The 12,048-nt window shown below is 44.6% G+C and overlaps 1 protein-coding gene across 1 annotated transcript in view; it reads left to right on the top strand.

The window, feature by feature from the left end:
* The first annotated feature begins 216 nt into the window (after positions 1-216).
* cltca (clathrin, heavy chain a (Hc)) overlaps positions 217-12,048 on the top strand; it is a 39,823-nt gene continuing 27,991 nt past the window's right edge. The window contains exons 1-2 of the mRNA XM_076274451.1: positions 217-526; positions 10,064-10,271. Of these exons, the coding sequence (XP_076130566.1) occupies positions 485-526; positions 10,064-10,271 (250 nt within the window). The 5' untranslated portion in view covers positions 217-484. The remainder of the gene's footprint in view (positions 527-10,063; positions 10,272-12,048) is intronic.

Genomic DNA, 12,048 nt, shown 5'->3' with positions numbered 1-12,048 from the left:
AGTGCCAACTTATCTTAATTGACCTTGCCAGTAGACGCAGTAATGTGTCAAACACATTAGAGAGACATATAATTGCTTTGTTGAAAATATTATTCTTCGGTTTAAAATGTAAAGCACACCATACTATTGACATAGTTCGTTTTTATTTTCATCTAATTGTGGATATTCTTCCGCCTCACTGAAACATAGTGCCATTTCCGGAATATTTCTCGCCCTGAACAGTTTCCGCCGCCATTGCAGGTTTCTTGAGTTCAATTCAGCGGCCGCTGTTTGTCATTCTGGGGAAGAAGCACTTAGTCCATGTCAAACGGGCCTACGGAATCGTAAGATAACTGTCATCACAAGTACCTAAGAGAAGCTTCTGTCCATTTTTTCGGTCTCTTTTCAAGCCGTCTCAGGACTGCCCGGCTTGGATCTGAGTGAGAAAGCAGTAGTTTGTTAGCTAGTTTTAGGCGAATTAGGAGGAGAGAGAAGAGGAACCGCCATGGCTCAGATCCTGCCTATCCGATTCCAGGAGCACCTGCAGGTAGGTTATGATGATGGAAAAATAATTGCCTGGTAAATAAATTCATTCAAAAATCAGTGCTGACCAACGCTTGTTTGTAACTTACGACAATATCATCGGTGACTTGGACAGCTATCTTACTAGCTCGCTCGCTGTAAACGAAATGACCCTTTCACTCGGCAAAGGAAGCGAAAGCTAGCTAGGGGTTAGCTAGACATTAAACAGCTAACATTCGATGTAAAATGACTAGCTAACTCAAGTCGTTTTACTTACAAAAATGTGTTTTGTTCCGCACCCGCAACTCGTCGTTGGGCTGTCGTGTAGTTTACCAGGCTGGCTTGCTCTGTGTCTATGAATCTTAATGCCACCCAGCTAGCCATAAAGTTAACTGTGAGGTAACTAGCTGCAGCTGGCTAACGTTATCGCTAGGTGGGTCCTGCGATTCGGTATTAAGTTAGCTTGCCAGCTAGCTAGTTAAATATAGCGAAAATTAGCGATAGTCCTTCGTAGTCATGACAGCTTTGTATTTTAGCTCTGGTTGTTTGGCCAGCTGAAGACATGTCTAACGTTATGTGGCTGGCTATCTGAAAAGTAGTCGACGAGTAAGATAACAAGGCTAACCTTAGCTATCGGCTGACGTGAATAAGCTTGATAGCTGGCACTAAATTGAACGCCATTTACGCATCTGGCCCTTCTGAGGTGATGTGTAAAGATTAACACATTGATATTTGTAATTTGGTAACTATGTTGTAACGTTACTGACCATTCAGAATAGACACGACTGAGAAACGTCACTTTCAATGAATGACATTCTACCGCCAGTTGCAAGTTTCCGTTTCTGATAACTGGCTAACGTTGCTAGCTTTGTGAGGTGGATTGCTAGCTGACATTGCTTATCTAGAAACACTAGCTTCCTCTTCTGTATAGATGTCATTAATGTAGTTACCTTAGGTGTCGACGTGTCTGAAAGCTTGCTCTTGCAATGATGTGAATAAACATATACTTATCAACGAAACATCCTCTTGATCAACGGTATAACAAGTATAGCTAGATGTTGGCTCTTTCTTTTTTAAAAATTCATGCATGTGCAGAATAATTTAGATGGTGGGTTACATACCGAATTCGTTTAGCCACCCCTTCTTCATAACTGAATTGTGTTAGTAACTTGAGTTGTGGACATTATTGGCACCGAAACAATTGGTTGGTTATAGATAAGGTTCTGAACTGTAGAGGCGTTGGAGTATAGAACCGCCACACCTATCAGGGAATATGGGACTCCATGTTAACGTTAGTTGTCTGAAGGATGGATGAAGCATTTACAACAGAGTGACGACTTGGGCAGTTTCAATAACGTACCGTTTTCTCCAACTCTTCAGTAGTGGACATGTTTGAAGTGTTGAATGACAGTCTTGGCCAGCATGTTTTGGAGAACTGCCTGCTCATTATGTTTATCAGAATTTCAATATTTTCACTGTCGTTCACTTTGATATTTACAAATGCACTTTTCTGTGGCAACATGCACCACATATTTGATAGGAAAGTTTTAAAATCAGTGCAAGGTCCAACCTTTTGCACAAACCTATTGGAATTATTGTATTGATTTGATGCATTTCTAATACCTTGACCATGTTGTTCATTCAGTGGCATTATTAGTTGGCATGTTAATTATTGTGAATGTAATATCTTCTGTTACAAACCTGAAATACTGTGGAGCACTTCCTTGTCATTCAGTTTCAGGGATAACTCATAATGTTAATCACTGCATTTTCAGTGGCTATACTGCTTATGGAATTAACACTGGAAAGTTGTTTAGTAGTCATGACAAAAAAATGTGTTGCGTTTTAGGAGTTGTTGAAATACTGTAGTTTTAAACATTCACAGTAAAGAGGTCACCCCTGTGTTGACTAGACTTATGTTTGTGCACCTGTGTCTATGGCAAGTACATGTATCCTGAGTTGGCTTTGTGTCCTTGCTGTATCAAGGTCATTTTACTGTGTGATAAATAAATAACATGTGAATGACTGGTTATCTGAATGTCCCATTTGCTGTTGAGTATGGATCTCTGTTGTATCCTTATCTGTTGCAGTGGAGTGGTACATAACAGTTTCTCTTCACATATGTATGATATTGTGAATGGGAATAATACTGGAGATAGCTATGGACTAACAGATATTTTGATTGGGTCTGTGTTTGCCTTTTAAAGGGCACGACAACCTCAAAGTTTTTTTTGTTGCATGGTTTGTCAGATGACTTAGACACTGATTGAAACTGTAATTAAAGCCATTCATTCTAAAATATTATGGTAACCCATAAAAACGACATAAAACCTGGATGTTTAAACATTGGGTGTCGCTTTGTCACGCAGAATTGAGGGATGTCCCTCAGGGAAGAAATTACTACATTATTACAACATTTATCACACAAGTTATGTGTAAAACACAGAATTCAGCATTCCTCTCATTAAAAATAAATACAGTATTTGTAACAGCAGCTGTTGTATTATTTTGGGCTGGTTTGACTACTAGTGTTTTAACAGCTACCGCATGGTAGGTTTTTCAAACACTATGAGCCTTATTTTCTTACACCGCTAGCAATGTTGTAGACACGTTTCATTAAAAACTTTAATTAGATCACAGAGTGCCATCTCTGCCTTGATATCTGTGAATGTGGTGTAATAAACCATCAAACATGTCATTTGTTGCCAGCAACTTTGAAGGGATGCCTTCTCATTACTGGGGACTTTGTAGCAACTGTATTTAGGCTATGCCAACCAGTGCATGCCTTATTGATTCATTAAAAACAGTGTTAAGTGTGTCCATTCAGTTGCCTGTTGATTACACGTGACCGGTCACTGGACCTAAAGACTAATTAGATAGAAACTAGTCCTCATAGGGTCAGTGGTCTTTGTGAGCCTTGCCTTTATGCATTGCCATAAGGCTATGCACAGCAAACAGGGTGACATTACATACCTGTGTCACTATAGACTGTATAATTTTACATTTTTGTTTTGGATAATAGCCCAGTAATTTGTATTTTTCAAAAGTCTCTGGTGTGTTATGATGTTGAATTGATCTTGGCAGTTTAGCCTCAGACAGAGCTGCCTCTATCTTGGATGAGAGGGATGTGCTGGGCCCCCAATTCAGAGGATCAGTCTGTCCATTAGCTAATGGATGAGGCACCATTCCAGTAGAATTCCTGATTAGCAGGAGGATCAACAATTCAGCCAGCCTCAGATTTACAACCTTTATAGGACATGTATGACACATGAATGGCACTGCCCACTGCAAGGCTAGTTAGTGCAAGGACTGTTCTCCTTCCTTGCAAGTCTTGGCCCAGTGTAGTCTAGTTAGAAGAAACAGACTGCTGCGTGGTGGGATTCCTGACATTCCAGCACATCCTGTTTTCCCATTTATATAGCCGTGCCCCATTTCTGCCAGCTCAGTAGTACTGCTGCTCCAGTTTCACTTCACTTGTGGGGTCCTTTGTTGGAATCCAGGTTTTACACTAAATGATTATCCATCTGTGGCAGTCCCTCTGAAATGTATCTGTTGGCACTTGTGGAAGAGTGCTAAGTATTGGATAGAGGAGAATCTCCTGGCTTTCTAAATGTGGTAGCATTACGCCTTCTCAGTTGAGTCATGAAAGCTCATGGGGTGCATTGTATGGTGGTGTGAATACTGGTCAGGTGTCAGTCAGGTGCAAGGATAGCGCTTTATAGCTGTGCCCTGTTTAATGCTTCACCTTGAGCAGTGAGCTGCAGGTTGAACCTTGAACTCTCACCTGGTAACCTCTCCAGTGTCTCATGACTAGCTTGTGGGGGAGTGCAAGAGTTGCTCAGGAGTGTAGATTCCTCACGAGTGGCCATACCTCCCCTCCCCAATGGCTAATAAAACCTCAGTTCAAAGGCAGAGAAGAGTGCCCCTCACTGCCAGGAAACCAGTGGGCTAGTGGTTGGTTAGTATGAAGGGAATGTTTGTAAGACCACACACACACACACACACACACACACACACACACACACACACAGTGTGCACATGCACACACGCACAGTGCACACAAATGCATGCACACATACTCAAGTACACATACACACAACAGAGTCCTTGGAGCTTTCCCTTCTGTCACTGCCTAGCTGGTCACATGTAGCAGGCTGTCACATGGTCGCCTTGGAGATGTAGTGTTGACTTAGCCCGGGACAATGGGACTCCACTTCCTGTTATGGAGCCAGCGGACAGTGAACGCTGTGAGTCTCAGGAGTCAGCACTCTGCACATCCTTCCCTGCCCTTCCTTGAACCTTTCCCCCTGATGCCAGAGGCTGGGGTGCTTTTTGTGCTGAGCCAGGTGCCATTTGCCCCCTCTGCCGTGCAACAGAAGGGTTAACTCAGCAGCTGGGGTTCCTGTGGATGGGCAGTTGGAGCTGAGAATGAAGCGATTGTGTAGCCCCAGCTCAACTGGTAGAGGAAGGAGGATGCTGTCAGCAGCTCAAGGTTGTGGGCTCTGACTCCCAGAGGCACATAGACATGAAATATAGCCTATAGCTTACCTACACAGCAACTTGCCGCGGGTATCATCTGCTATATGAATGAATAAAGATATGAATGACTAACACTGTACCAGATTGACACATAGACACACAATACTTCTGTAAATAATTATATTTCTTGGCAACATGATTGAAAGCTCTGGATAGATGAATAACAATAAGCATTTCGGAAGAGACGAATGCAGCTGGTCTAATTTGTACAGTGAGAGGGTGTGTGTCATGTTGGCACAAGTCATTTTAGATTCCCTCCTCCTGGCACGGTGTGGTGTAACAGAGGCAAGCGTCTGGCCTGCTCCTTGTGATGTCATAATGAAGAGGAACCTAGTCCTGCTGGTATTTCGACACGGCTACTTGCTAAAAGCAATTTCATAATATTCCTAAGAAAAGGCCCTTCCGAGCTGTAGTGGAGTTTGCTGAGGTCATCAGTGCTTCTTTCTGTCATCAGTTACGGGAGGCGTGGAATTGGGGGGATGGGGCTGTGATGGTGGGGGTATCGGGTCTGCGGGGACGCTGCCGTGGACTCGACCGAGGACACTCGATGGGAGATCACAACGCACCGCGATGCAACATTTTATATCCTTTGGATGCTACGCATGCCCTCCTCCTTTAACATGCCCCACCCCCCGCCCCAACTGCAGTGTATGAATTGAGTTACTTTGAGTCGGACCACGCATATTGCACAGTAAGCCAATTGGCTAACTACTACAATTATTTGCAGAGGGTTTTATGTGTTTTGCTTTGTTTAAAATTGTTTGAATTTGAGGGCACAATAGTGCAATAATGCCTGCTGAAATTACATGTGAGCAATTTTCCTAGACTGTGAGTGTTGGGCCAGACTAAAAGGGTGTAACTAGAAAGTAGGCATTGCTAAACTTGCTTCGAAAAAGGAACCGTCACTGCAAGGGAAAAAAAAGTGCTTGCTCTGCACTTTCATGTCGTATTGCTTGGCTAGGATCCTGGCAAAGCTTGTGTCAAGGATGTAAGTCATGGAAGGTTCTGTCGCCATCAGTGCTTTTTAAAACCTGAAATCACTGCATTTTTGCATTTGGTGTGTGTGGAGAGGATTGTTCAGAAAAGTCCCAGCCTAAATCACAAGTCTAACATGCTTGGCAGACGGAAGCTTTTAAGATGTAGATCTCTGTGTTCTGTGCAACAGATGTGAGCCAGGAAGATGAATGAAGACCACAACTTTTATCTCTCTCCTAGCTCCCTGAAATGGGTCACGGGGAGACCAGGTCCCTGACCTTTGATGCCAGTAAAACCCAGGCAGGCTTAGATTCAAGCCACTCGAGATCAGACCAATTCCTGCTGGATGGAAAGAGCTCAGATGTCCTATCCTGCCCACTATGAATCATACCACCAAGGACTAATTCATCCCTGTTGTTCATAATTTAATCCAGTCCCTAAATGGTTAAAGTTCCTCAGGGTCAGGATCAAGGTTATCTCTGGGAATTCTTTGGTTCTGTCGCCCGATACTCTGTGCGTCTGTACCGGGGGTGCCCAACAGTGCGCTGCCTGCCTCTCTTGTCTGTTTTAGCTCAGCTGAGTCATATTTTGCCTGTGAGCCGCGGTTGCAGCACAATCGCTGAGCCTGGCATGTAATTGGCCCGCGGTCCGCTAGCTCTCTTGCGCACACTGCCAGCGTAGTCAAGGACATGGCTTCCTCCTGGCCAATGGGAGCAGGGCAGACGCAGCACTGATGTCATAGAGCGTGTCGTCATCAGTGCTACTGTAGATGGTGTGTGGCAAAATGCTCCACATAACCAGGGTGGCTACTGGGAGTTTGCATTTGAATGGCAGGAGTTGATAAGTCGGCTCATTTCTGATTTCGGTGACTGGTCACCTTGTATTACTAATCTAAATCTAAGCAGGTGCTCGGCCTAGATATTTAACATACTTTCATTTGACTATAGGCTAATAGTCTGGTTTTGGGCCAAGGGTTGAAATAATTGTTCTTAGTAGGCATGGCAAGTTCTTAGAAGGCATGGCAAGTTCTGGGTCTGTCTGAAGCAAACCTAGTACTACTGGTTTTGCCCCTGCTCTTTCATTGAGCAAAATGACAATGACCCTGGTATGCATATTACATGTGTGTGTGAAGGGTGTGATTCAGGGTGTGGCTACCAGGCTTGCTTCATTGATAAAAAGGAGACCTCAGATCCGTTGAGCCCTTCCTGGAACACTTATCTCTGTTGGCTGATTACAACTGCCTGTAGTGGTGTGGATTGATGATATTGACATACTTGCTGAAATCTGAATGTATGTGTGTGCGCGCATGAGTACTGCTACTAGTAACTGTTTTGATCACTGACAGTATTTCAAAATAGAAAAGGTAGGTATGCTGTATAACGTTAAGTAAGATTAGTGAAGAATGTCTTTTTTTACATTAAAGCGAGAGTTAAAAGTGAAACGTTCGTTACGTTCCTGCATTTCTTCTTTGGTTGTGAAGATGTCATATTGGAGCTTAGGCCCTACATGAAGAACACATGCACTGACCCCACCCACTAATTGATTATTACATTTTTTGCCTGATTTGGTCATCGAGATTAGTAGACTATTCGTTCAACCCTGTGGTCTGTGAAGTAAAACAGTAAATGGGGCCATCTGCTTATTTTTTTTTATACCGTATCTGTGTTTGTCAGTGTATTGCAGACTGGTTGTTAGCGAAAAAGGTCGTCTTCGTATGCTGAGTGTACATGTTTGGCCTGCAATCTCACCCTCGTCCCCACATCCTGCCTTTGCGAGTGAGCTTGAGAACAGTAATCCTCTTCACATCCGAACCTTGGTTGACACGTCAGTGATACCTGACTTGGGAGCGGGCCTGACCCATCCGCAATGTGAAAGACGCCCAGCAAAATGCCATGGTGGTGAGAATGTCATAGGAGTGGGTCTCCACATCAGTGCTCTGGCACGCCACTGACGTGTGTGTGTGTGTGTGTGTGTGTGTGTGTGTGTGTGTGTGTGTGTGTGTGTGTGTGTGTGTGTGTGTGTGTGTGTGTGTGTGTGTGTGTGTGTGTGTGTGTGTGTGTGTGTGTGTGTGTGTGTGTGTGTGTGTGTGTGTGTGTGTGTGTGTGTGTGTGTGTGTGTGTGTGTGTGTGTGTGTGTGTGTGTGTGTGTGTGTGTGTGTGTGTGTGTGTTTATTTAAACGCTCAGAGTGAGATTACATAAGCTCCCCTGCACCCCCATGTCACCCCCGTCAAGTTGCATTCTCGTCAACCCCTACCCTCTCTGCCCCCTCCACCCCCACCCTCGGTGGGAAGACGAAGAACACCACAGACGAGGATGTTTTTGGTTCCAGCTGCTCTCCCTCCACCACCGCCCAGCCCCATGTTCAGATTCAGGCTCCCTGGTATTAGCAATCCGTCTGGTATGTCCTGTGAAAGCAAGACCCACTTTTCAGGCTATACTTCAGGATCTAGGCTAATCGTTTCCAGGAGACGTTAGACCATAACAGCGTTCTGTGAAGGATCCTCAGGGAAAAAAAATCCTAGAGGTTACACACCCAGAAAGGCACAGTTGATCTCACAGCTCTCACTGACTGGAGTGAGGCTTTACAAGCACACAGACAGAGATACTATCATGCCCCCCAAGCACTCACTGGCAAGTATCAACCTAGCCGCTAAATGGATCATTTTAATGTGTCATAGTCCTTTGCACTGTTTTGCCCACATCCAATTTGCTCATTGATGCATGTTGAAACCAGAGTCCTGACTCCCATTGCTAGGCTGTTGTATGGCTTGTTTTCATCGAGAGCGCACAGCTTAGCTGCTTGCAGCAGCTTGTGCTTTGTCAGGAGTATTAGCAGCAGCAGTAGTAGTAGTAGTAGTAGAAGTGGTCAGGGTACTGTGGTTGCCAGGGAGAAAGGTAGAGGGGGGGGGGGCGGCGGCGAGAGAGAGACCGAGCGAGAGAGACAGAGAGCAGGAGGAGGCAGCTGGTGCCAGGTGGTTAATCTGGTGTCCCACAGGCTTTTGTTTTTGTCACTGCTGTTAACCCCCGCTCACGTCTTCATCCCTGTGCGGGCTACACGCACTCACACATGCACACACACACATACGCACTCACGCACACAGACAGGTTGGCGATTCACACAAACCTACTATGCGCACACAGATGGTTTGCCTGGCTGAGGTGGGTTCAGCTTCAGGGCAAGTGTAATGTTTTCAGGATTCTGTTTACCAATAGTGCACAGGTGTTTGCAACAGAGCTGCACTGCACCAGGATGTGGTGGCCCATTTCAGACACCGAACACATGCTCAGTCACAGCACAGTGTGCAGAGGGGAGTGTATAGTATTGCCATGACGACCAGTCAGTAATGTGCAGTTGGGCAGATGTCCAGTCTCTCTCTCTCTCTCTCTCTCTCTCTCTCTCTCTCTCTCTCTCTCTCTCTCTCTCTCTCTCTCTCTCTCTCTCTCTCTCTCTCTCTCTCTCTCTCTCTCTCTCTCTCTCTCTCTCTCTCTCTCTCTCTCTCTCTCTCTCTCGCATGCATGCATGCATGCACGCACGCACACACAGCTATGTGTTGCAGATTTACATTGCAGTGACGAAGCAGTGTGAGATCTGAACTTAAGCCAGACATACAGAATGAGTCACGGAGTAATAAATAAACTGTGCTCCATGGCAACGTGTAAAGTGTGGTGCATTGCCCATTTTCAAGTTTTAGCTCCATTGTCTAAATTGATGATCAAATTGGTGAAAAAATTGAATGTTTTTCATATCCTGTGTGCGTGCACGCATTTGCTTATGTGCTCGGTTGCTCACTTGTTTTTCTGGTGTTTGTGAGTTTGCCATCGCACAGAATGGCTGGGACATATTGTGCCAATTGACACAGTCGACGCCTCTCAGAATAGCTGTGAGCGCCCAGGAGGATACAATTGGACAGTCAATTTTACTGGGATAAATCGGCTTGCAATGAAAGTAACACTTATTCATGTTTTTTTTTTTTTTGCTCTCTGTACGGTCTCTTTTACTCTCTCTCTCTCTCTCTCTCTCTCTCTCTCTCTCTCTCTGCCATATTAGCTCCAAAATTTGGGGATAAATCCGGCCAACATTGGCTTCAGCACGTTGACGATGGAGTCGGACAAGTTCATCTGCATCCGGGAGAAGGTGGGCGAGCAGGCCCAGGTGGTCATCATTGACCTGGGTGACCCCAACAACCCCATTCGCAGGCCCATCTCCGCTGACAGCGCCATCATGAATCCCGCCAGCAAAGTCATCGCCCTCAAAGGTACACACACAGAGACATAGGCACACACACACACACACACACACACACACACACACACACACACACACACAGAGCTTGTGCCAGGGCCCCTCCGCCCAAAGCTCAGCTGTTCTCTCTCAAGGACGTCAGATGTCAGCATAGCTAAACCTCGCTGGATGAGATCTAGACAAATCATAAGACTGTACAAGCTTCATTAAAACTGTTTAGTGTTAGCTTTGGGGGTTTGTGCAGCGCCTCAAAATAACAATAAAAAAAAAGACTGCTCATACACTGTCTGTGCATTTCATTCTGTATTTTGTACAATACCACTACATGTGGACCTGCTTGTCCTCCCATTCATTTTACAGATCTTATTTTTATTAACTGATGTACCTGTTAGAGATGTTAATTGTAAAGATATAAACTTTACTAGTATACAATAGATATTTTTGTCCTGCAGCCATAATTGCTTTGTCTGTTTTGTTTTTCTGTTTTTGTTTGTTTGTTTGTTTGTTTGTTTTTTTTGTTACTGCTTTCTTATGTGTATGCAGACGGTGAGTTAAAATTTCAACACCACAATTTGTGGAAGTCAAAATCCTGTTCGAAGACTAAACCCCATTTTCACTGATTTGTTTTGAAATCTCCTAAAAGGAGCTGCCCATGCGATTTCTGAAAACCATAGTTTTTATCTCGATTGGATACTTTTGACTTCACTGTTAAATGATGTAAGCTGTGACCACATTTGTTTTTCTCAAGTAATTATGTAGAGAGACTACATAAAACATGCTTATGACGGTACTTCATTGTGGCATCGGCTTCATTTACGCAGACCTTTTCAAGAGAAAGACCAGTACTGGCTTTGAGTTAACAGTAACTCGTACTTGCTCTTCGAGCTAACTCGGAAGACGGAAATAGAAAACATACGTTTGAACAGGATCTGACTTTCACAATTCCTCTAGCTTGAATGTGCCATCATATTGATTTCCTTAAATGTGATTGTGATCTTTTTCGGGGAGAATATCTGCAGGGTACATATTTGTTTTTATTGGTTGGAATTATTATTCTTATTTTTCTTTAAGAAACAAAAGTAATTGCATTGCTTGGCAGTTTCCCCCACCTTCCACCTTTTCACCTTCCCCCCAACCCCGGCTCACTCTGTGCAAGTGTCCCAGCGAGTGCTTTCCCAGCCCTCCAGGGATTCATTCCCACTAGCCGCCAGGCAGCGTCAGCGTAGCCACCGAGAAATTGGGTCCCTGTGTTGGTCATTCACGGAGAGAAAAGTTTGGGCCGTAGAGACCTGTCCCTTTTGATCTCTACTGAGGCTTGGTGATTGAATGGATGAATCGCCATAATTAATTCAGTTGCGGGCCCTTTTGAAAGGGACGTGAAATTGAATCTTCCTGATCAGATGTATCAGGCATTTGCTAGCAGACATAGCGTATGAGGAATACAGAAGAGTATGAATGGAGTTGTCTAATGCCAGTGGAATGAAATCAGATTAGCCCTGAATTGATAGGTTGTTTGTGGTTTAAAAGGCCAGTTAGGGGGGAAAAAGCCTGTATTGGCAAATTAGATCAGTTAGGGAAACTGTTGGTCAGAGACTGTGCTTCCCTCCGTGTGTCTGTTCCCTAATGTGATTTTCAGTGGAGTGTGGCCTTGTAAACACTGTGTAATGTGAGAGGCATTCCCCGTGAGTTGTGCACAAACCCTTCTCCTTCCTCGACCTCCCTCCCCCTTCCACCACCACCACCACCACCACCTCCACCACCCTGTCATAGTGTTGTCTGGGTGTGTTTCT

This window comes from Alosa pseudoharengus, unplaced genomic scaffold (genome assembly GCF_046254945.1).
Source record: "Alosa pseudoharengus isolate Yale_2024_CS ecotype anadromous, Long Island Sound unplaced genomic scaffold, YU_APseudo_1.1 YU_APseudo_1.1_scf_8, whole genome shotgun sequence".
In the NCBI taxonomy this organism is placed as follows: domain Eukaryota; kingdom Metazoa; phylum Chordata; class Actinopteri; order Clupeiformes; family Clupeidae; genus Alosa; species Alosa pseudoharengus.
Note: the sequence above shows the minus strand (reverse complement) of the source record. Positions and strands in the feature narration are given on the sequence as shown.